The following is a 26,541-nucleotide window of genomic DNA, read 5'->3' as shown; positions in this document are numbered from 1 at the left end:
AAAATATGCCTGACTTATGAGGAAATGCCATGAATATCAAATTGTATTCCTTTTTATGAAAGCATTGATGTACTCTGGGATGTTTGACATTTGATAATTCAAAGTAGCTTTAGTACAATATATTCATTTTAAAAATGACCCCAAAGTATTCTTCCATCCATACAATTTTTATTACTATTAGGGAATAATATACTGGCAATGTCTGGCTAATTAAATATTTGAAACTAAATGCATACACTCTAATTACTGGATTCTAGTAAATTCTCTTTAACTTGATTAAAACTTTCTAATATGTGAAAAATTAGATTAGGCTCTTTATTTTTTTTCAAATTGTGGGAAGTGCATATAAAAAGCAACATGGAATCTGTAAGTTCATCAGCACCTTGCCTTCTTTCTCAGAGTCTATGTTCATACCAGTTGCTTTGTACTCTGCAGAAACATAACATTGCTGTATGCCTATTGATGTACTATACATGATTGTTGCTTTTCTTTTCAAAATAGGCTATTCTTTTCATTTGTTTGTTTGGTTGTTTGTTTTTTGAGACAGTCTCACTCTGTCGCCCAGGCTGGAATGCAATGGGGCGATCTCAGCTCACTGAAACCTCCTTCTCCTAGGTTCAAGCAGTTCTCCTGCCTCAGCCTCCCAAGTAGCTGGGATTACAGGTGCCTGCCTGTAATTTTTTTTTTTTTTTTTTTATCTTTAGTAGAGGTGGCGTTTTGCCATGTTGGCCAGGCTGGTCTCGAACTCCTGACCTCATGTGATCCACCGGCCTTGGCCTCCCAAAATGCTGGGATTACAGGCGTGAGCCACTGATGCTTGAATGTTCTATGCAATCTTTTACACATTACTGTATATCAAATTATAATATGCATGTAATATCCATGCATAGAGAATTCTGTGTTTGCTGTACCTACTTGTATAATATGTCTGCATTCAATATTAGTATCAAAGTCCTTAGAATAAACATTCATTGACAAATCAACATACTTTAAAACATACCATTTATACACTACACATGTATACATCTTAAACAGAGAGAAAGAAATTTGAAATTTGTCCCGTATGACACTGTTATTACATGATAATAATACAAGTAATATAAGACAGTGTACTCAAGTGGTCAGTATGCTAACCATTGATTATTCTCATTTTGTGTAGGGACAGCAATCAGACCTATTGCTTTGAGAGCTGTGACCTCCATTGCTCGTGCTCTGCCTGGATTTCCCATTTTGGCTACTGGTGGAATTGATTCTGCTGAAAGTGCTCTTCAGTTTCTCCATAGTGGTGCTTCGGTCCTCCAGGTAGTAATTGTGCTTGTCTGTCCCTTTTAAAAATCTCCATCTCACAAATACAATGCAAGTTGTATGACAAAAACAAATATTTTGGGGGGGCTTCTTGAAAAAGAGGCCATTTGGGATGAAAATGGCAGCATATATTAAGTTCCTCTGATGAGTTAATAACATACCTGAAGTTTGTTTCCAGTCCTATTAGGGGCTTATAAACTCACTGTCTTTTTCTAATATATTTATTCACCCATATGTTTCTGAAATAAATGAAGTACCAAAATGCATACTATCCTACTGGAAAAAAAAATACATGAGGAAATCTTTGTAAAAGTAAAATCTCAACTGAGGAACAAAATGAAATGAAGGGTATGAAAATCTGTGTCATTACCAGACTTAATCCTGAAGTTTCTGGCAGCCAAAGAAGGAAATGATTGGCTTTATGACTTTTAAAATATAAAAATAAATTGGTTGTTCAGCTTCTTGTAGTACAAAGCTGAGGGAACTTCTTTCTTCCGTTGTCCTCTTAACGGGATGCTGTGAGATGTAGTGAATTGTACTTTTAATAACACCCCCAAAATAATAAAAATTAAGACTTCAAAAATTATTTACATACTTTTAAAAAAATAACTTTGCTCAACTTGGGCTTAGTACTATGAGCACATTCATGTTTTGTAATCTGAATTGACCTACGGACAAAACTTTTATGTGATGACTAGACTGAACTCTCTGGTAATACTCTATTAATAATGACTTCTCACTACTTAGCATTGTTGGTAATTGGAAAGCAGAAAATTTAGCATCACATATTCTCTGGCTAAAGGGTAGAGTGTAAACTGTGTTGCTACTTTGACAATCAGAATTAACATTGTCCTATGAAATACTTATAATCTAAGGTGGAAATACTATGCATCAGAAAGCTAATGAGGGCAGACTCCTACTTCCAAGAAGATGGAGTAGACTTACTTTTCTCTATGCCTCACACTATATACAGCTAAAAACCCTTATATGTAAACCTAATAGAAGAAGACTGAAAGGTGGAGAGAAGGCAGATTGACTAAGGACCTCAAGACCCACGAAACAACACAGTGGTGAGTTTCCTCACCACTGTGATTTTTTTTCCTCACATATCTCACACTTGGAGCCTAAGAAGCCCAACAATCCAGAAACAACAATAGACACAGGTGGAAAGCCTGCTCTCTCTAGCCAAAAAACCAGGAAAGAGGCAGCCTAGCAAGAGAGGAGACTTTTAGACATAACTGCTCTACTCCAACCCAACACCACAGATAAATATACCATCCCCACACTCATCCATGCAAGCAAAGGACAAGTGGGGATCTTAGACATCTACCCTCACCAAGCAGTCTCACATCCCCACTGGGCAGTAATGAGCCACCACCCCCATCCATGCCAGAAGCCTGGACTTCTACCCTCACCTGAGAATAATGAGATGTTCCTTCTCCTCCCTCCTGGAGTAGCAGTACACAAGTCTAGTGGAGAGTCGGGACCTTCATCATCATTGCGTGGTAGTAAGGCCACTCTACCTTCCTCCTTCTCATGGTGTCAGTAAAGGCCAAGTAGGGAGTAGCAACAAGGCATGCCTACACCTCTCAGCCAGAGGTGTATCAGTACAGGCTTACTGGAGAGCCAGAATTCTCACCTCATCCAAGCGGTAACAAGGAGCCATGCTCCTCAGGTGTCAAAGAAGGCCTAGCAAGATACCTGGGCTTCTATCTCGCATTAAGGAGATAGCATTCTCCACTTCCTCTTTTAGGCTGACACCAAGGAAAGCTAGCAGAAACAGAAAGTTTATATAAGGTCAAGAGTCTCTTAATATTATACCAAATTGTCAGGATTTCAGTTAAAAATTACTCATTATGCCAAGACCTGGGAAAACCTCAAGCTGGATCATAAAAGAGAATTGATAAATGCCTGCATTCACATGACAGAGCTGCTATAATTATCTGGCAGATATTTTAAAGCCTCCATTATAAAATTTACAAGCATGATTGAAACAAATGAAACAACAGAAAGTCTCATCAAAGAAATAGAAGATATAAAGATGAAAGTTTTGGACTTTAAAAATGCTGTAACTTCAATACAAAACTCAATTGATGTGCTCAACAGTAAAATGAGAGAACATCAGAAAAAGTCAGTGAACAAGACGATACAGCAATAGAAATTGACCAATCTGGAAAACAGAGAGAAAAAAAGACTAAAGGAAAGAATGAAAACAGCCCTTGGGGAACCGTGGGACTCTAACAAAAGATGTAGCATTCATGTCTTCAGAGTCCCAGAGGAGGGTTGAAAAAGGTAGGAATAGAAAAGAAATAATGGCTGAAAATATTCCAATTTTTGCAAAAAACATAACCGTGTAGATTCAAGAAGCCAAGTAAACTTCCAAAGAGGGCAACCCCGAAGAAATCCATACCAAAATAGATCATAGTCAAATTTCTGAAAAATGAAGAAAAGGAAGAAATCTCGATAGCAGCAAGAAAAAGATGACACCTTACTTATTGGAAACAAACAATTGTTCATCACAAGCCATGGAGTCTGGAAGGAAGTGGGACATTTTTCAAGTGCTAAAAGAAGAACTAACAGCTCAAAATCCTGTATCCTTCAGAAATGAACCAGAAATCAAGACGTTCTCAGCTGAAGAAAAACTAAGAGAATGTACTGGCAGGAAATCTTAACTAAAAGAAGGGCTAAAGGCAGTTTTTTCAGAAGAAAGGAAATGATAAAAAAAGAAGGCACCTTAGGATATCAAGAAGGAAGGAAGAATATGGAGCAGTGCCTTCAAAAAGAATCTGGAAGATAACAGTGTCCAGGCTTGAATATTACCTGAATTTATTTTCATGAACATGTAGAAATGCCTGGGCTGGAGGATACAACTGAGTTATGAGTGGGTTTCAGATGAGACTCCTGCTCATTGCCAGGTGTGACTATGGGCTAGTCAGACACAGAAGTAAAGATTATTGACTATCTACCATGTGCTGGTTGTAACTGCTGCTGCATATAGTATTTCCACAACCTACTTGAGAGTGAAATTTTTTTACATATATTTTTTGATTGACATCAACTAAGTCTGGGAGGATGAAAGTGGTTGATATGGTTTGGCTCTGTGTCCCCACCCAAATCTCACCTTGAACTGTAATAATCCCCACATGTTATGTGAGGGACCCAGTGGGGGGCAGTTGAATCATGGGGGCAGATCTTTCCTGTGCTGTTCTCATGAGAGTGAGTAAGTCGCACAAGATGTAATGGTTTTGTAAAGGGGAGTTCCCCTGCACACGTTTTCTTGCCTGGCACCATGTAAGAATGACTTCGCTCCTCATTTGCCTTCTACCATGATTGTGAGGCCTCCCCAGCCTTGTGGAACTGTGAGTCAATTAGACCTCTTTCCTTTATGAATTACACAGTCTCAGGTATGTCTTTATTAGCAGCATGAGAGCAGACTAATACAGTGGTATAGCCAAAGTCGCATGACTAGCAGTGGAGTCAGAATTCCCATCGGGGGTTTCACAGCCACAAAGCAAATAGTCTTCCAACTAGTCGCATTGCCTGTCTTCCCTCACAGGTCCTGTAAGACAGGAATATTAGTAATAGGCAAGTCTTCCATGCCCACTCAAAGCTTACATGTACATGCTATTGCTTATGTCTTAGAATCAAGATTCTATGAAGAGAAGAAATGTGAAATCACAGAAAAATACATGAGAGTTATGTGTCCTGAGTGTAGATGTGTGCCCAGGGGGTAAACCCTAATATGTAAATATGCATAGAGTACTGTGTGTCCTCATAGAAGTAAATGGTGAAGTAATTATTCAAATGCCAGTTTCTTCTTAGATGGAAAATCAGAAACTGACTATGAAAATGAAGCCTATTGTATTCTGTACATGCGTGGACCCTCAAACTGGAACTTCAAGAACCAGTGGGACAGTTCTAGGGCAAGACCTTTGCCATTTCTCTTTCACGGGACATGTGGTTTCTTCTTCAGAAGAAACTAAAGTTTTCTCCCGTCTTGTTCTCTCCATGGCTTACTCTTGCCTCCTCTGAACTTCTGTCACATGACTGTCATAACCCTTCGACCCACTCCACATTGTGGCCATTTAGCTCTCATTTCTACATGAAATGTCTCACTAGCTTATTGTCTGTTGGCTTGGATTTCCTTTTTTTTTCTTTTTTTTTAACTTGTATTTTAAGTTCAAAGTATATGCGCAGGTGTGCTACATAGGTAAGCTTGTGTCATGGGGGTTTGTTGTAGAGATTATTTTATCACCCAGGTATTAAGCCTAGTACCCATTACTTATTTTTCTTGGTCCTCTCCCTCCTCCCATCCTTTGTCCTCTGATGAGCCCCAGTGTGTGTCATTCCCCTCTATGTGTTCATGTGTTCTCATCATTTGGCTCCCACTTCTAAGTGAGAACATGCAGTATTTTTCTCTGTTACTGCATTACTTTGCTAAGGGTATATGGCCTCCAGCTCCCTCATGTCCCTGCAAAGGACATGATCTCATTCTTTTTTATGGCTGCATAGTATTCCATAATGTACATGTACTACATTTTCTTTATCCGGGCTATTGTTGATAGGCATTTAGGTAGATTCCATGCCTTTGCTACTATGAATAGTGCTGAAATGAACATACGCATGCATGTGCCTTTATAATGGAATGATTTATATTCCTTTGAGTATACTTCAGATTGCTAAGAGAGGAAATCTGTTTGCCTAAATTTATCTTTTTATACCAGGCCCCATCATGCCATTGGTTACCCCAAGTATTGACTGCTTGGTGTGTAGCAGAAGCATAATACATTTTGGTTGAATGAATTTGTTAAACGAATGTGCTTGGTTATGGGTATTTTGTTTTGTTTTGATTTTGCCAGAATTGTGAAGAGAGGATAAAAGGATTCACATGGTATTAAAAAATCACTGCCTCTTTAGCTCTAGCCGGGAATAACCCAGAGACTTTCCGGCTATTAAAATATTGGTTCCCAAATGATTTGGTTAAAAATGTAAAGTTTCACACATAGGCTCTTACTTCAGAAATGAAGAGGAAATCAAAACATTCTCAGCTAAAAAAATACCTAAGATAATTTTTTGCTCAGAGACCTGACAATCTAATCTGTAGAAAATTAAAGATTATTTATCAGCTGTACCATTAGCTTGAGTCAGATATTTAACTCAGCCAGAAAATGTTTTTTTAACCAATGTTGGCTAAAGTATGAACTAAAGTAAGTATTCAAATATATACACTTAGGATAGTCATAAAGTGGGAAGTATTTGAATTTATAATTTTAGTTTGGTATTTCAATGGGGTAGAGAAAATATATTTCCATCTTTCTTTCGTTCTAATTGATTTTCACTTCATTTCACTCCCTAATATTGGGTTAACCTAACCTTTCATTCAGTATACGTTTAAGCTGTTGAATCTTATTTGATAAAGTAACTCTGCAATTGTACTTACTCCAAATAAGTACAGTGTTTAATGTCTGCTGGGCCTTGGGTACTAATCAGTATTTCTTTCTATTTGTCTATCCTTTTTTTTTTTATTTCCCATCAAATTCTCTCTTGCCGTTAGTTCAAATCTTTTTCATTCAGCTCAAAGCCCTAAGCCTCTCAATCATCATCCTCCCATTTCTCTCATGTCGTCCATTCATTGGCTCTCATTGCCCAACCCATTTCTGTTCTCTGGTTTTACAATATTTATTAAATCCACCTTTCTAATGATTTCTATTCAAAAATGACATGTGTACCGACAAAATGAATTTTTTATAAGAGATATGACCAGACAAATGAAATTTATTCAAATAACTAGTTTATGGTGCTGATACACTGAAGTATAGAAACAGAAGTTCTGTAATGGGTATAGAAAGTAATATAAATAAATATTTTGATTCTGATTTTTCTCATACACAATCCATCATGTATATAGACTGTGTAGATGAGTGAGTTCACTACTAAAATAAAGATTAACACTCAAATTGTTAATTTCAAAATCTGTTCCAAATGAATCTGTTTGTAGATTAAGCCATATGACTAAGAAAAGTAATGACATTTAAAAGTAGAAAGCTAATTCTTTTCATAAGTTGTATAAGTGTGATAGAGCATGCCTTCCTTATTGCTTTATATGTATCACAGAGACTAATTCATTCATTCATTTTTAAATAAATATTTATTGAGACCCTAGTATATTCTTAGCATTATTGTAGCAATTTGGAATATTTCTGTGAATTAAAAAAAAAAAACAGCTAAAGTCTGTTACCTTATTGGGCTTACATTCTTGTGAGTGGAGAGAGAAAAAAATACAATAAATGTTAAATATATTATCTGGTATATAATAAGATGATAAGTGCTGTGGGGAAAAATAGACTTCATTGAAAATATTTTTATTAAAAATCGATGGTTGTAAATCCTGGGAAACTTTTATTGAAGAAAAAAACCTAGGTTATAGCACTACTTGATTAAAGCTTGCTAATTGAGGAATTAAATGTAAATTCACAAAATATTGTATAGCACCTCACAGTTTATTTTTGTTTATTTTCACATGTATAATCAAATTGAACTTTATTGCCACTTGGTACACCAAAGTACATTTTGCATGTCAATGTACTTCTGTGTATTTGCTACCTTCAGTTGTCACATATTATCCCACATTATAAATGCACTGAAATTTATTTTTAAAATCCATTATATGGTTTCTTCTTAATACACTACTAGTTTAAGCAGTGCAGAGAAAACCAAATTGCATATATCTCTAATTATTTCATAATATATTTTAGTATAATGTAATTGATCAGTAAAGGGTATATACACTTTTTTAATTTATAAAAATTTTTGTAGATACATAGTAGGTGTGCATATTTATAGGTTACATGAGATATTTTAATATAGGCATGCAATGCATAGTAATCATAACAGCTAAATAGGATCCACCTCACAATTTATAAATTGAAATGTCTCTTAGGATTCGGGATTACATTTTATTGGGCAATTATTGCTTTTTTTGTTTGGTTGGTTTTTTTGAGACGGAATCTTACTCTGTTGCCAGGCTAAAGTGCAATGGCGTAGGCATAATCTCAGTTTACTCCAATCTCCACCTCCTGGGTTCAAGCCGCTCTCCTGCCTCAGCTTCCTGAGTAGCTGGGATTACAGGCACATACCACCACATCCAGATAATTTTTGTATTTTTACTACAGACAGGGTTTCACCATGTAGGCCAGGATGGTCTCGATCTCCTGACCTCATGATCCACCCGCCTTGGCCTCCCGAGGTGCTGGGACCACAGATGTGAGCCACTGTGCGAAAATGCCATTGGAATTTTTGTAGGGATTGTATTGAATATTTAGATTGCTTTTGATAGTATGTATATTTTAACACTATTAACTTTTCCAGTCCTTGAACATGGAATATCTTATCACTTATTTGTACTTTCTTCAATTTCTTTAATTCATGCTTTGTAGTTTTCAGTATTCACTATTTTAACACTATTAATTCTTCTAGTCTTTGAACATGGGGTATCTTATCACTTATTTGTACTTTCTTCAATTGCTTTCATTCATGTTTTGTAATTTTCAGTATCCAGTAATTTAACACTATTAATTCTTCCGGTCTTTGAACATGAGATATCTTATCACTTATTTGTGCTTTCTTCAATTTCTTTAATTCATGTTTTGTAATTTTCAGTATACAGATATTTCACCTCCTTGGTTAAATTTATTCCTAAGCGTTTATTTTTATGCTACTGTAAGTAAGATTGATTGTTTGATTTCGTTTTTGGATTTTTTTGTTAATTTATAGAAACACCACTAATTTTTGCATGTGGATTTTGTATTCTGCAGATTTAGTGAATACATTTATTCTAACAGTTCTGTTTTTTTCATGGAGGCTTTAGAGTTTCCTACATATAATATCATGGTATCTACTAATTAACTTTTAACTTTTTCTTTCTGATTTGAGTGCTTTTATGTCCTTTTCTTGTGTAATTAGTCTGCTAGGACTTCAGTACTATGTTGAGTAAAAATGAGGAGAGTGGACATCCTTGTCTTGTTCTTGATATTAGAAGAAAAGTTTACAACTTTTCACTATTGAGTATGATGTTAGCTGCATGCTTGTGATATGTGGCCTTTACTGTGCTGAGGTACATTCCCTGTATATCTAATTTGTTGAGCAGTTTTATTAAAAATGAATATTCAATTTTGTCAAATGCTTTTTCTGCATCTATTTAGATTATCGTATGGTTTTTGTGCTTTATTCTGTTACTGTGGTGTTATCATATTTATTGGTTTGCATAGATTGAATCATTCTCGCCTTCCTAAGATGACTGCTGTTTGATCATGGTGAATGATTCTTTTAATGTGCTGTTGAATTCAGTTTGTTATTCCTTTGTTAAGATTTTTGCACCCATGTTTATTAGAGATATGGCATATACATTTTTTCCTGTACTACCCTTTTTCTGGTTTTGGTTTCAGTGTAAGACTGGGCTCAACTTAAACTCAGACTCAAAATGAATTAAAGACTTAAACATAATATCTGAATATATATCTGAATATAAAACTTCTAGAAGAAAATACAGGGAAAAAGCTCCTAGACATTGGCTTTGACTATGATTTTTTCAATAGGACACCAAAGCACAGGCAGCAAATGCAAAAATAAACAACTAGGACCACATCAAACTGAAAACTTCTATACAAAAAAGGAAACAAGATGAAAGGCTTTCTATGGATTTGGAAAAATAATTTCATACCATATATCTTTTAAGGGGTTAATATTCAAAATATATAAGGAGCTCTCACAACTCAAAAGCAGAAAAACAAATAACTTGATTTCAAAATGCTTTACTCAGATTCTTTGAGTCAAGATTCTATGAAGAGAAGAAATGTGAAATCATAGAAAAATAAATGAGAGTTATGTGTCCTGAGTGTATATGTTAACATTCTTTGAGCAAAGAACCTGAATAAATATCTTCGAATAAAGAACCTGAGTAAATAATGGACCAAAGGAGACATAAATGGCACAAGTATCTGAATAGATACTTAACATCACTGATCTTCAGGAAAATGCAAATCAAAACTGCAATGAGATATTACCTTACACCTGTTAGAATATTATCAAACAAGATAAATTATAACAAGTGTTGATGAAGGTGAAAAGAAAGGGCAACTTTTGTTCACTGTTGCAGGAAATGTAAATTGGTGCAGCCATTATGGAAAACGATATGGAAGTTCCTCAAAAACTTAAAAATAGATCCACCATGTAACCTAGCGATTCCACTTCTGGGTAAATCCCAAAGGAAATGAAATCAACATATCATATATATATATGTATATGGACTCCCATATTCTTTGCAATATTATTCACAGTAGCCAGATTATGGAAGCAAGCTTAAGTGTCCATCAGTAGATGGATAAAGAAATTGTAGTATATATACACAATGGAGTTTTGTTCAGCTGTAAATAAAGAAGATCCTGCCATTTGTGTCAAAATAAATAAACCTGGAAAACATTATGCTAAATGAAATAAGCCAAACACAGAAAGGAAAATGTTATATGATCTCTCTTATATATGGCATCTAAAGACCAAAAAAAAAAAAAAAAAAAAAGTTGAATACTTAAGAGAGTAGAACTGTGGTTATCAGATTTGGGGCATGAAGTAAGAAGTTTACAAAAATATGTAGTTCAAGGATACAAAGTTGCAGTCATGTCAGATGAGTAAGTCTGGAGATCTAAAGCACAGCATGAGGAATCTAGTTAACAATATTGTATTGTATACTGGATATTTGCTAAGAGAGTAGATTTTAGACACACTGAACACCAAAAGAAAGTTACTGCGTAAAATGAGGGATGTGTTAATTGGGTTGACTGTAGTGACCATTTGACTGTGTATATGTATAACAATATATCATGCTGCACATTTAAATATATATAATTTTTAAATTGATAAAATGCCTCAATGAATGCTGAATATAAAAACTCAGGAATCAGCTAGAGAGTAATCTGGGTACTCCAGATCATTTTCCTGGTACAACTTTGGAGTGAAAATGACTATTAAAACAGAACCAGATGTATCACTGTGGCCTAGAAATGAGATTCAAAACAGATTACAGGCTTGCGTTCCTGGGTAGCTGCTCTTATAAGTTTTTCAATCACCCAACTGACTTCTAACTTATTTAAGTGAACTTCAGTGTCTTTGAAATCCCTGATTTTTTTATCTTATTTGACAGGCTTTCATTAGTTAGAATATGCAAATTAGAAATATGAAAGGACAGCTAAAAATTATCAGTAAAATTCAGGTACTGTTATTTATAAAAACCTTCCTGTTAAATTATGTTCTCAAACTATTCATAAACTCTTGAGGTCTTGAAATCTTTTTTTGAGGGCTACTCTGAAGAAAAGAAGTTTGCTTCTGACTGCCAATTAGTTATTCATTAAGAGAATAATAAATAAATAAATAGTAATTCATCTTCAAAACAGTTTGAAGGGAGAACTTGAACAAATTAACACTCCCTTTTTTAAGTTTTGGTTTCATTGTTAGTCCCAGATCTTATCTTCCCAATGAGCCCTGTATCCTCTTTCTAATATTTAAGTACTAGACTACGATATCTGTTTAAAAACTATGGGATTTGTACAACCAAAGCTCAGACTGAGTCAGTTGCTTTCAGTGATAGGTTTCATTTTTAAATGTTCACCTTCCTCTATAGATAAAAAATATAAGTACATATTCCTTTTTTTTCACTGAATGACTTAGGTTTCTATAATTTAATTTAATGATATTGCCATTACAATTCATTACTTTAAGGACTTTGATTCAGAACATCGAAAATTATAGGAAACCATTAGTTAATTCACGAACAATTATGACCTGTGCCTTCATTGAGATCGTGTGTGTGTGTGTGTGTGTGTGTGTGTGTGTGTGTGTGTGTTTAATTCTATCTTTTCTGTATGGGTTTGTCACTAAAGTTAATAGAAAATCGTGAAATACAACAGAAAGATGAAGCATAGTGGGCATTTGCTGTGGAAAGTCATGGTCACATGACAGCCACTCACTGGACTCATATAACCAAATCAATTTTTAACAATAATCAAAGCTGCTCTGATGGAGCTAGTTCAAGCTAAATGGAATTTTTTAATGTGATCAGGAAATGTATTATTTTATTAAAATTAGAGAAAAAGAAGTAATTGAAGCAGCATTATGACACTGTTTCCACATGAGTGCAGATGGATGCATTACCCATAGTATCTCTTGGTCATAATATACACAGAGACTTCACTGCTTCAACTTTACTGACAGGTGTCTTTAGGTGATAAAAATTTCACAATCCTATATTATAAATTTTCATTGGGTAGGTGGAAAATATTTATTCAGTAACTTCTAATTTTTTCTTTATCATCATTCACTTTCAGGCCAGAGGATAATAAATGTAGCAAAAATAGTTGACAATATTCAAAATTATATTAAATGGCATCAGAACGATTTCATATAACTGGTTAAAAGAGAAATATTTTTTCTCTCCATTATGTAATTTCTTGTGTCCTAGCTTTAATGAATGTTTCACTTACAATTTCAAGAACAATATGTAAGTAGATATTTTTAAAAATAGAAACTCAATATTCTCACAATAATATATAAGAAAAAAATGCTTTTAGTTTATCCATTCAATGAAGTTCTAATTGCTGTGTCAATTATCACATTATTTTAAATTACTTTAATGGAAGGTTATTTTCAAGAGGTTTTCATTTTTAAAAAGCATCTTGATTCTAGTGCAACAAATGTTGTTTATAAGCAAAGAGAAGAAATTAAATGGAAACTTACTATGTCTTTGAGTGACTGTACACTCTCCACTTGATAGAAAGATTAACATCTAGATTCAAGGGAAATTGATTGAAACTCAATCTAATATTTTTGAAAGACAGTTTTACCATAGAAAAACATAATAGCATTGCATAATGACTATTTCAAGTTAGTGAATAATCATGTGTTTGCTAAGATGTTACTTTTAAATGCTTTATAAGAATATATATATACTTATAGGGATTATATATATATTCTTAAGTATGTATATAATTTTATATATAATATATAAAATTTTATGTATAATATATATATATTATATATAAAATTATATACATAAGAGTATATATATAATTATATGTAACTATATATAAATAGAATTCTTTATTATAGAATTATATTCTCATCAAGAATCCTATATAACAAGTATATATGTACTTATAAAGAATTATATACATATACTCTTTTAAAGCTATGGATATATCAGTAAGCATTTTTAACCCCATTTATACATTTTCATATTCACAGTTTGTAATTTCCTTGAGTTTATTTTATCAGTTGACTATTCAGTAGGACTAGAAACCATGATACTTGATTTCTATTCTATAATTTGTCTCTGCATTCCACATCCTCCCTGTTACTATACTCAAGAAATGTGCTAGCAAAATGAAAGAGGAATTCAACATAACAAACATGTGAAAGCTTGCTCTTTCGCTTACTAGTTGCTGATTCATTCTCAGTTCTTGAGCTCTACCTGTGAATGTTTACACCCAATCTTATAATTTTATAAATGAGATGTTTGCTTTTGTCTTTATTAAGAAATTTATCCCTGTCTTCTTCAGTTTCCAAAATTATTTTGAATTCTGATCATTCTTTCTAGGTGTTGAGTAGAGAAAATTTTGAGATTTCTAGAAGACTGGCTACTCTGGGGCTCCTGGGATCTGCTTGGGGGAAGCACAGAAATCCATTTTTTCACATTTTTGGACAACATGAAATTTGGAGTAAATTTGGAATAAAGTGTAAATCACAAAGTAGATTCAGAAAAATCAGGAGATACATGTGTGATTGATCTAATAGAAGAAGATACACTTAATTATTTATAAAAGTAAAGTCCTGTTCTTGGGTACAAAAACTTAATTATACATCTGAAGTGGAGACAATCATGGCAAAGAGAAGATTTTTGTGGAAAAACCATAGAGGGATTTAATTGACAGTAAGATAAACAGCATAGCTTCCCTTAAAAAGTTGATCTTAGTACATGTAGTATCTAGGAAAAGGAAAATAATGTCCACAGTGAACTGTCATCAAATAACATCCTTATCACCTAATGAGCCCCCACTATGTCCCAGGCAGGGCTCAAGCATCAAGGATACAAGGATATTCTCAGACAGCTGAGAACTGCCTTCAGGAGGCTTTAATATACATACTATATAAGCTTTCTCAAAGGAGTGATGCTTGTAATAGAATACTTTCTATTGCTTATAACAGAATAGTCAAAACTGGGCAATTTTTAAAGAAAATGAATTTATTTCTTACAGTTATGGATGCTGAGAAATCCCAGGTCAAGGGCCTGCATCTGGTGTGAGCATTATTTGCTGGCAGAGACTCTCTGGAGAGTACTGATGTGGGGCAGAGCATCACATGATGAGGGGTCTGTGCTTGCTAATGTGCTAGCTCGGGTCTTCCTTTCTCTTCTGATAAAGCCATGAATCCCACTCCCATGATAGTGCATTAATCTACAAATGGAATAATCCATTCATGAGGGCAGAGCTGTCACAATCCTGTCACCTCTTAAAGGCCCCGCCTCTCAATACTGCCACATCGAAGATTAAGTTTTAACATGAGTTTTGGAGGGGACATTAAAACCATAGCAAATGATAAAATAATCGAGCCATTTAGAGAACTGAGAGAAGAGTGTCCCCCTGGTGAGAGAAAGAGCAACAGCATAAACATCAAGGCCTAGTTGTACAAGGGTATGAGCAGTCATGGCCTATTTCAGGCGTGGCAAAACATATTGAGCAGAGGTGAGAATGATAGGAGATGAAGTGAAAGACACAGGTAGAGGTGAATCTTTTGCAGTGCATTAGGTCATGATAATGATTTTAGATGTTATTCTGCACTTGAAGAGTGATGTGTCTCCAAAGAATAGCAATGTCTTTACATTTTCGCAGGCCAACACTGCACCCGCTGTCTCTTTCCTCAGATCCTGGAGCAAATGCATAGTGGGCTATTTCTACTTTGTTCTTCCATAGCATCCTGGTCATTTTTAATTAATGATTTTTATCCTCCATAATCTTAATTCTTCTCTCTTCTAGGCATACCAACAGCCTCCTTCACCCTTGATTAGCTGCTTACAAATATTTTTTACTACTCCCAATGGTGACTGGCCCCAAAAATGTGCCTTTATCAACTCAAATCCATCACTTCTAAAGGAAACATGTCTCGAAAGAACAGGTTCCGTTAATGGTAGGACATCATCATTAACTTTCTATACAAGGGAAAACATTATTAAATATTAATCCAAAAATCAGACTAACACAGATCCCTTTCCAGATTCATTCAGTTCTATTGTGTGGTTAATATATTTAAAAATTTTCCCAGGGGCTCAGATGAGAATAGATTGTGACACTCTAAGTGTTTCTCTTGCAACAAAAAATGAAAATGCAGACCACAAGAATACATTTCACAGTTGGTTCCTCATAAGCATCGACCTCCCTAAGAGTTTTCAATCATGACATTCAGTTTTGTACCCCACTATTTTCCTTTGTGTGTACTATCTCAATTCTTTATAATTTTTCTTCATTACATTTTCTAAATGACACTGAATTATAAGCTTATTATAAAAATGAAGCTCATGGGTTATGGCTACTCTTCTTTTTAAAAGGCTTCTCTCTCTGCCTGATGAATACTATCTTTCTTCTTTTTTTTTTTTAATTGTATTACATTTTAGGTTTTGGGGTACATGTGAAGAACATGCAAGATTGTTGCATAGGCACACACGTGGCAGTGTGATCTGCTGCCTTCCTCCCCATCACCCACATCTAGCACTTCTCCCCATGCTATCAGGGTTCAAAACAAATTTAGATTTTTCTGGGCTATTTTCAGACTGGTTCCTTTAATTTTTTATACACCTTTGCCTTTTCAAAAGGCAGTATCTCTTTGCAGTACTAACAAACCAAACTTTAAAATCCCTTATCCTCCTAACACTTACACTCATGTTTATATAGGCCCATTTACAGTTAGTCTCATGTTTGGTCACCATCTTTTCAATATGTTCACAACAAACTAGACCCTCTGATGTTACTGTCTTCTGAAAAGGTCCACTCCTCACTTTTGATTTGGTCTGTCATTATTTTATTCTTGTTTTCCTTTCTTCTTCTGTTAGTATACTTCTGCTTTCTTCTGAGCTTATTGCTTATGATTTGCAAAGGTCCCATTCTTAACCGTCTTCCAAGATTGGAAAATGTGAGGATTTGTTTATTGACCTTTAGAATTTGATCCAGGATGTCTAAAGGCTGAGGTAGAACAGAAAAGACGAAAAGGGAGGAAGACACTGTTAGACAGTAGCTAGACTGGAGAATGACCCCAGCTCTAGACCAAAAATATAACCAAGCTCTGAGAACCTCTGTATAAAGGTGGGTGGGGTATCTCTTATTAGTGAGAAAAAAATTAAGGCTGAATTGTTCTGCCTTATACCTCTATAGACCTAATGCAAAGTATGTTTTTGGTCTTTTTAAATTTTATCTTCATAAATCAGTATGTTCAGTTTTCTCATTCTTAATGCATTCGCTTTTTTATTTGTCTAAATTTAAGGATTACAAGTGCAGTTTTGTTATATGGATTTATTTCATAGTGAAGCTTGGGCTTTTTAAGGTATATGGTGCCTATTAAGAAACCCTGTTGTTAGTTTTAACATTTTTCAAAAATCTCAGTTCATCTTAAGCTTGAAGATTCTTTACAGTATTATGTATACAGATATGGTTCTATTGTTATGTATAGTGTGGTAGTTAACAGAAGGAGCTTTGAAGTTTTATAATACTTTGCTCACCATTTACTAGCTGGGTAAGTTTGGGCTACTTATATAACCTCTGTAAACCTTGGTTTCTTCGTCCATAAAATGGAAGTCATTGGATTGTAGTAAGACAGAAATGATATTTAATATGTTAAAGCAAGTATCATCATTCAGAGTCTCAGTCCCCAAAGTATCTCCCTCCTGCTCCAGCCACCCTGGTGCTTCCCTGCTTTTCATTATCCAACAATGATTGGCACATCAGGGAGCCATCAGCACTCTGGTCCAGCCCTAAAACTGCTTATAAAATGAATATCAACTCTAATTGTATCTCTCTCTAATTATAAACTGATAAAAGAAATAGTACCAGACTTATGTAATTCTAGCCATGCAATTGACATTTATTAAGGTTTTTTTGGTACAGATAATCATGATTTTCTGAGGAATAAAAAATAAGCAGACAATTTGGGCATACATTTATTTTGGTGGTATTTAATTGTGACTTGCTGCAAATCATGATTGTAAAAGAAATTACAGTAAAATATCAAAGTTCTTACAGGCCTGAAAACACTTAGTTAAATACTTTTATTAGAAATCTAACTATGTCTCTTATTTAGAAATATAAAAAATCAATGATAAGCTTAAATTTCACAAATAGTAGTGAAGGAAATTACTGTCAGAATATCTCCCCATTTCAGGTGATTTCCAGATCACAGTTCAGAAACCAGATGTAGGCTGAATGACCTCTGTCTGGACAGGGAGCATGATCAACTACAACACTGAAATACAAGTTTGTGTTCCTTTCCACCACAGAGAATAATTGTTATCAACTAAGGTTTTTTTTTTTGTTTTTGTTTGTTTGTTTGTTTGAGATGCATCTTGCTGTGTTGCCCAGGCTGGAGTGTATTGGCACAATCTCAGCTCACTGCAACCTCTGTTTCCCAGGTTCAAACAATTCTCCTGCCTCACCCTCCCGAGTAGCTGGGACTGCAGGTGCCCACCACCACACCCAGCTTCTTTAGTATTTTTAGTAGAGATGGGATTTCACCATGTTGGCCAGGCTGATCTCAAACTCCTAACCTCCAGTGATTCACCTGCCTCAGCCTCCCAAAGTTCTGGGATTACAGGCATGAGCTACTGCATTCTGCTCTTCTCACACACTTTTAAAAAATTATCTCCGGAATAAGCTGTTTACTCACATTTTTAAAGTTTTCTTTTTAGAAAAACACATAATCAATGTTCTCCAAGTAAAATGCTTTTAGGGAAAACTTTTGAATGTTTTACTGCAGACTACTCAACAAATTGCAATTTTGGATAGGAAACTAAATGGATTTCTGTTTTATCTAAGTATTAATATAAAACATCATTCAAAAGCTTGGCTCTCTAAAACTATGTATCTGTGCATCATATATGTGGTTTATGGCATCAAAGTTACAGTTCAGTAGATTTCTAAAAGACTTTTGAGACAAAGACATGAATTTTTACAGATTCTAATTACAAGTTAGAAGTCATCTCACTGTGGGAAATTAAAAATGGAGACAATTAGAGAAAATTCCAGTTGAAAGAAAAATGCATTATAGAAAAAGCAATAAAAGCACACACACAAAAAGCAGGAAAGTAAAAATCACTTATCAGTAGCCTCTATGATTCAGTTGTAGATCAATAGTGTGTAGTTAATGCATTACCAGGAGAGCATTAATTTGCAATTACCACAGGTGATCTGATCCTCTGTTCTGTCCATTGACACAAATGACCTTTTGTTGAAAGAGAGTCTGTAGTCATTATTTTAAATAGAGCAACAGAAAGGCAAAAAGGAAGTATAGGCCACTTTCAGTCACAGATATCTAATACCACACAAAATGGGAACAGTTGTATTTTAGCCACAGTCACATGATGGAGTGTCATGGGCCTAAGCATGGGCATACCTGTTTGTGTAGAGGAAGAACATGATATGCACTAGGGGATAGTGGGTAAAAATGATTCAAGGATGAAACTACAAGTGCCCTCAATTAAATATAAAATAACATAAACCTTTCTTAAACCTCTACTACAAGGAAAGATATGAGAGATTTTAGTTCAACTAAGTGTGTTTTTCATTGCCTCCTTTTGAACATACAATCTAAGTAGCCTGGGAGGTAGAGAGTCAGATGCCTTGACAACCACACATTCTTGAAAGAAAGTGCACTAGTAGCTCTCTAGAGACCCTATTGTAATCATAAATAATATGGCAAGGACTCAGATGACCTTTTCCCGAAGCTACTGGACAGAAAGTGATGTCTCAGAATCACCAAATAAGAACAGGAAGCCACTGAGAACTCTACCTTATTCATGAATGCTTCAACCCAAATGAAAATGAATCAGATTGCTTGGGTTGATATCCCAGCTCTGTTGCTCATTAGCTATATAACCTTGGCTTATTAGACATGTGAACATTTTAAATTTCAGTTTTGCTATCTGTAAAGTGGAGATCATACAACCTACCTCATAAGATGGTTATGATGATTCACAATCATATGCAAAGCACCTCATATCATATCTGAAACAAAGTATTATACCAAAGAGGTAAGATATTAATTATCATCATCATCATCATCCATTTTGCTAGTAGTTTTATGAGTTTATGCGGAATTTTAAAATAAAACGTACAGCCCTCTATTCTGGCTTTTGACTAGTGTGTGTCTTAGCTCAGGGTGGTAGAAAACAGAATCCAAGGAAAAGATCAAGTGTTAATGTTTTGTTGGGAGATAAAATTCTAGGGTAGAAAGAGTAAAAGAAAATGGAAATGAGACAGAGAAAGATGAGACTTAAATACAAGGTAATGCATTACTGAGTTAGCCACTGCTTCACAAGCTTCAACGAGACACAGCCAGCCAGCTGGCCACATGAGACAACTCCAGAGAGAGTAGCTTGAAAGCAATGCCTTGGGTTAATCCACCACAGGAAAAATGGAGAGGAAATGTATCTTACATTCCCTTCTGCCTTCTGTCATGCACTGGTTGAAGTTCATCCTTCTGGAGATTCCACTCCCCCATCCTTCTGGATTTTATCACTCGGTGAAAGCCTCTCCAACACGCTGTGGTTTGGCCTAGTGCAGCACTTAATCCACTCTGTTACTCTCTTCTACACTTTTAATTATCCAACATGGTTGAATATGCATAGTGACAGCTAACTTATTACCCTACCTATTATCAAGTTAAAGTTATACACAATTTCTGCCTCATTTTGGAGGATGTGCCTTCATATATCTTTTATTCATTGGTATACTTCTTTTTAAAACTAGATAGAATCTGCCCATGCTATTTTCATTGTAACATAGAATTTCAGAAATGGAGAAAACCTTGACAGCCCAAATATAGTTGAATGTTATATTCTTATGACTATGAGTAGTACACAGGTGAGTGAAAATAGCATGCAATTTTATAATAGTTTTACCATATCATAACCTAAATCCAGTCACTACCAGGATGTGATACAGAAGGCTAAGTTGTATGGTCTCAAGTAAAATTTTGCCTGCTGTTAGGGAATTCTGTTGGTACCCCCAAGGCTTGCTGGAACCTGGAGAAACTAGTACAGCAGTGACCTAAGCCTTGAGAAGTAATTCCTGCTTATAGCTGGAAACCCAGAGGAAGTGCTCTGAAATGCATTCAGTAATTTGCTTTAAAAACTGGTGAGCATGCATGCAAAATATCTTCTAGAGCTATTAATCAGAAAGGGATTTGACAAGCAGATGGGACATGTGCCTTTCTAGAAAAATGTCTAAAATAGTAACTCAAGAGGGGGACTATCACCCTTTTGCCCTTTCTCTGTTTATTCCTTGGTCAAAGCAGCAATGATCCATTAATCATCTATGTAGTAAAGCGAAGGGAAAAGAAGACAAGGAAACAAGTAAATGGGGTAAGGAAAACAGAGGGAGAAGGTCCTTGTGGTCAGACAATTGACAACTTTATAAAGGAAAACAACTTACCTACAGCAGTTTCCTTTTTATCCCCATGGACACGTATATTTTATGAGTAAACTAAACCACTAGTTCAATCATTCATTCAAAGACCCATATTTGACTTAAGTAGTCTGGCAGGTTAATCTGGCCATTTGGAAGTTTTAACCATTCTAACTGTCATTTAAAATCTGTGGTTTCATTTTCACAGTACCTAGCATTCTAGTGCCTGGACATTGTGATAACTATCTTAACTATCTTAAGCTGACATCATATAAGGAACCAATTATTAAGAGAACATAAACAGTTTCCCAAAGCCTAACTATAATCCACAACCAGGTTAAGTATGTTGTAACCTTGCAAATTATGATAATTTTAAATATTATCATGGTTAACTCATATAAAATTTACTATGAGACGCACCCTTTGTAAGCTAAAAGTTATAATAATTTATTTATACCTCTGGTAATCCTGTGAGATAGTTATTGTTATAGACTGAATGTTAGTGTTTCCCCAAAATGTATGCATTGGAAAACTAACCCCAATGTGATAGTATTAAGAGGTAGGCCTTTGTTAAGTCAAAGAGATTTGATAGGTCAAAGGGTAGAGCCCTTATAAATGAGATTGGGGCTTTTATTCAAGAGACCCCAGAGAGCATCTAATCCTTTCTGCCACATAAGGACAGCAAAAAGATGGCTATCTATTAACCTGGAAGCAGGTCTTCACCAGACACCAAATCTGATGACACCTTGATCCTGGTCCTCCTAGCCTCCAAAACTGTGAGAAATAAATGTGTGTTATTGAAGCTACCCAGTCTATGGCATTTTCGTTATAGCAATCCAAACAGGCTAAGACAGGTGTTATTACTGTCCTCATTCTATAGACAGGAATGTTAAGTTACAGGATGGCAAGTTGTGATATGAATTTACATAATTTGGCCCAGAATCTGTGATTTTAGCCAGTATTCTATGTTGACATTTCTGCCCACTAAAATGGCTAGTATCAAAAGATAGATAATAATTAATGATGGTGAGGATGTGGAGAAACTGGTATCCTGATGCATTACTTGTTGGAATGTAAAATGGTGCACCCATTTTGAAAAACAGTTTGGCAGTTTCTAAGAAAGTTACAAAAGTGTACCCTATGATCCAGAAATTTTACTCCACATCATCTAAGATAAATAAAAATATATATTTTTAAAAAGACTTGTATGCAGATGATGATAGCAGCATTGTTCCTAATACCCCCAAACTGGACACAGTCTAAATCCCTAGCAGCTTGATGAATGGATAAACAAAATATGGTGGTACATCCATACAATGGGATATTATTCACCTATGGGAAAGTATGGAGAAAAGCATTGCAAAAGACAGAGCAAAGCTCCTCAGGCAGAAATAAGCTTGACATGCTCAAGGAAGGCCAGCGAGGCAGGACCAGATCATGCAGTGCTTTGTAGAAAGTGTTCCCATTTTTGCAAAGTGAGGCAAGGGATTATTGATTTTACACAGTAGTAAATTATGATCTAATTAATATTTTAAAATAATTCTAGCTGTTGTGTAGATAATTAATTTAGGAGAGTCAAGCGTGAGTAAAGAAAATATTGCAGCAGGGCAAGTGAGAGATCATGATAAATTCCAGTTGCAAGAAGCAGTGGATATGGCAACAAATAGGCAGATTCACAATATGTACTTGAAGTAATGCAATGAGAGTTGCTGAGAAATTGAATGGTTGTGGACATGAAAAGAAAGGAAGAGAGATGATTTCTAGATTTTGGACTGGTAGAATGGTAGGCTACAGTGAGTGAAAAACTGGGAATGCTGTTCTGACTGCAGTTAAGATGCCTAGGAAACACCTCGGTGAAAATGTCACATAGGCACCTGTATCTTCTTTTCTCTATCCTACTTTGTAGGCATGTCTCAAGCCTAAAAATGCATGTACAAGCCAATGCTGATGAATGAATGTATGTCTTGTCTCCTAGCTAGGATGTATGTGCATTTTCACTTTATAGGCACAAAGCAGACATATGTATACTTGCTTGTGGACAGATGCCAAGAGAGAGGAATGGCTTACTGTAAATCTCCACCAGTGAACATTTAAAAATGGACAGTAAGTACCTGTATATTGAGTTCAAAGGCCGGTTTTAGTAATCTCTTGTCATTCTCAGAAATATATTCCTGAAGCTGAATTTCAGATTGTTTTGAGGAAAATACTAAAAGAAATAAAATTCACATCAAATGTACATTTTAAAATAAAATAAGTAATGGTCTATAAAACATTTCCCTCCAATGGGGAGGAAAAAAACCCTCTACATTTATTAGCCTTAAAAACATGCTCATCCAATTCCATAACTTGCCTTCTTTGAATATTCAGGAAACATTCCTTCTTCATTGTGTTTACCTGGTCAGATTTCCCACACATTTAATATTTTTGTGACTCATCAGTCTTTTGAAAACTTTTAAACCAGATTCTCCTGGCCTGAAATATAAATGCTGCAAGTTAAACACCTCTCTTACCCTATTCTGTGGTCATGCCCCACATAATGAGAGGAAAGAACAATGCTTGCTCTTTGCTTGTTTTGGCAGATTTGAACCAGGAGGACCTTAATACTTTGTGGAATTGAAGACTGTAGGCATGCAAATATAAACTGCCATTATCTCCAAATCAATAATTCTGTGTTTGTAAGACAAAAGAGAATATATCTAAAGATCAAAATATCAAACCTCTGTTTCAGATAGCTGGCTTAATCCCACAGTGATAGACATGTCAGATATTATAATATTTAGCATATTTCCTCATGTGGAAAATGATAGAATTTCAGTTGTCATGCTTTAAGGGCATTAGCAATAATCTCATTATCATCTTCCTAAATCAATCAGCACATTGTGGATATTAACTCCGTCTGGATGGCACCAGATGTAGTAATGAATATGAGGTGAGAGGAAAGTTTCATGACTCATCATTGAGCCTGAAAACAATGATACAAGCAAAAAATCAGTTTAAACACTGGTGAATTTGTATGGCCAAATGCATTACACATCACACATGCCTGGTCTTATACAGCTACAGTATACTGTTGCACATTTATAAGGCCTGATGTCTCTAAAACACAAAATAAATGTGAGTAATCTGGAGGGAATTAAAAATAAGACAATTCTATGCATGTCTGAGCATTGTTTAATTAGGTAATGTTGATTATAAGCAGATTCAGAATATAAGCAGTGGTTTAAAGTGTGACATTTTATAGACAAAAATGAAATATAAAGCACTTAAAATCCAGTTTATCTGCATTTACCTTATTTACCTTTTCTTTGACCTAATTCATGTTCAATAATTGATTTAAGACCTGTAGTATATTGATTTATGGGTAGGTGGTAATAAGATGATTCTGGCTTATACTCTCAAAGCATCACAATTGAAAGTCAGTCATTTTCTTGTCTCAAAATTCTGTCTTATATGTTTATCTGTGTATGATTAATTGTTTACAACATAGATGTAATCATTTTTGTCTTGGAGCTCAATGGAGCAACTTATCTTAGAAATTAGTCAATATGAAAACACACACACACCTGAAAAGATACCAGTTGCACATTAAAACACAAAATTCAGAACTTGAATAGTTAGTCTTACCTCTGAATCAAACCCATTGTGTCACACCTATACCAACAAGGAAGGCCTTCCTGGTAAATAGTACTTAATTATTCTTACCTCATTTGGTCTTCACAACAGCTCTGCATGGAGAGCTCATTCTGAACAGAAAACAAACAGTATAACCTCAGGGTGCTGCAGTCAAAAGTTTTGTTTGATAATAGAAATGTGAAAAGAAACCAAAGGATTCATGAATAAATTAGTATGTGCTGAATGAAAGAATAAATTAATTAGTAGGTAATTTCTGAGTAACAGAGAAAATTTTCAAAGAAATGATGAGTTTGAATATTGCTCTCTCAGCTGGGCACAGTGTCTCACACCTATAGTTCTAACCCTTGGAGGCCAAGGCAGGAGGATCACTTCAGCCCAAGAATTCAAGATCAACCTGGGTAACATAGTAAGACCGTATCTCTACAAAAAATTTAAGAAATTAGCCAAGCATGGTGGCATGTCCTCGTAGTCCCGGCAACTCAGGAGGCTGAAGGAGGAGGATTCCATGTGCCCAGGAGTTTGAGGCTACAGTGAGCTATGATCATGCCACTATACTCAACCTAGGCAACAGAGAGTGAGACCCTAACCAAAAAAAAAAAAAAAAAGAGAGAGAGAATAAAGGAAAAAGAAAAACAAACAAAGAAAATTGCTCTCTTCTGGTAGAAATTCAGAATGATTTATTAAACTCTCCTGGCCAAATCCCCAGCAAACAGAGAAGACCTTTACTGGGCACATGCAGTGGTTTTGCAGGACCTGTATTAGAGGAAGCAAATCATTTACAATGCCAATAGTATTTGTACAAATTTACTCAATAATACATTTGATCATTTACTTTGAACTATTTCTAAGTATTTTGATGAAGTGTTGAACTATAAATTTAAAGTATATTTGAGATAATTAAATATAGAGAGGGAATTCTTTAAAATAAAAATATTGGTCCTGACCCAAGAATACTGAACTGATCTCTATGGGTGTGTGATGCAGAAACCCCAAAAAAGTAGATAAGAGAGTCCAGACACAAGATAGAGACCTTTTTCCTCAATGTCTGCAGGCTCTGTTTTATCTGTCCTTTATTATAGTTAGAATCCAGATTGCTTTAACATCTATGTGTGAAAATTAGAACATTGTATATATTGGATTTGATAGTATGAATTCAGAAATTGTTAAATGAGATCTTTCTAGAATTCTTAATTACACATTTCTTCAGTTAGTGTTAAAGGGGACTACCAGAAGAGAAAACATAATCAAGTGACAATAGCTATTAAGATTCAGGTATCTAGACTGGGAACACCAGAGAAGCAAAAATCTATATACAGGCCTTGTTCAGTTTATCTGTGACACATAGTAGTTTGAATATCAAGAAGAATGCTGAAGAAGTAGAGCTGCTTCTTTGTATCCTTGAAATATATTGGCATAACCAAAGAAGAATTAAGTAATAATGCAAAGAAATTAATATATAAATGGTACAATGAGCAATTTAAAATGCAACAGAAGTTGAGAGAAAAGTATTCTATTGTGGATTGGTATGAATTCTTAATTATGATATATTTGTATAATTACGGAGAAAAATGTATTCTTGACAGGGAATGAAAGGGAATTCTGTTTGTCACTGACTGAAACTATTACAATATTTTTATTTCGCTTCATTTATTCATTCATTGAGTAAGTCATATGCCAGGCAAAGATCTTTGTGTGGCAAGTACTGGGTATACAATGGTAACCAAAAGAAATATAGTCTCTGCCCTTTTTAAATGCTGTGACTAAAATCTCGTGAATGAGATCCAAATGATGATACCTATTGTACACGCATGTAGGCACTAAAGTAGATAATTATGTATATTTTATTTGATGTAACACTCATAAAATATCTGTGCTACATATACATAGATATATA

General features: G+C 35.0%; 1 protein-coding gene across 6 annotated transcripts in view; it reads left to right on the top strand.

The window, feature by feature from the left end:
• The window catches only part of DPYD (dihydropyrimidine dehydrogenase), an 851,840-nt gene that overhangs the window by 697,810 nt on the left and 127,489 nt on the right, over positions 1 to 26,541 (top strand). For all 6 annotated transcript variants that reach the window (XM_032248001.1, XM_032248002.1, XM_032248005.1 and 3 more), the window contains one exon: positions 1,160 to 1,302. In XM_032248001.1, the coding sequence (XP_032103892.1) occupies positions 1,160 to 1,302 (143 nt within the window). The remainder of the gene's footprint in view (positions 1 to 1,159; positions 1,303 to 26,541) is intronic.

This window comes from Sapajus apella, unplaced genomic scaffold (assembly GCF_009761245.1).
Source record: "Sapajus apella isolate SASKATOON/1434 unplaced genomic scaffold, GSC_monkey_1.0 scaffold64, whole genome shotgun sequence".
Lineage (NCBI taxonomy): Eukaryota > Metazoa > Chordata > Mammalia > Primates > Cebidae > Sapajus > Sapajus apella.
The sequence above is the reverse complement of the archived record's forward strand: the minus strand, read 5'-3'. Positions and strand labels throughout refer to the sequence as shown.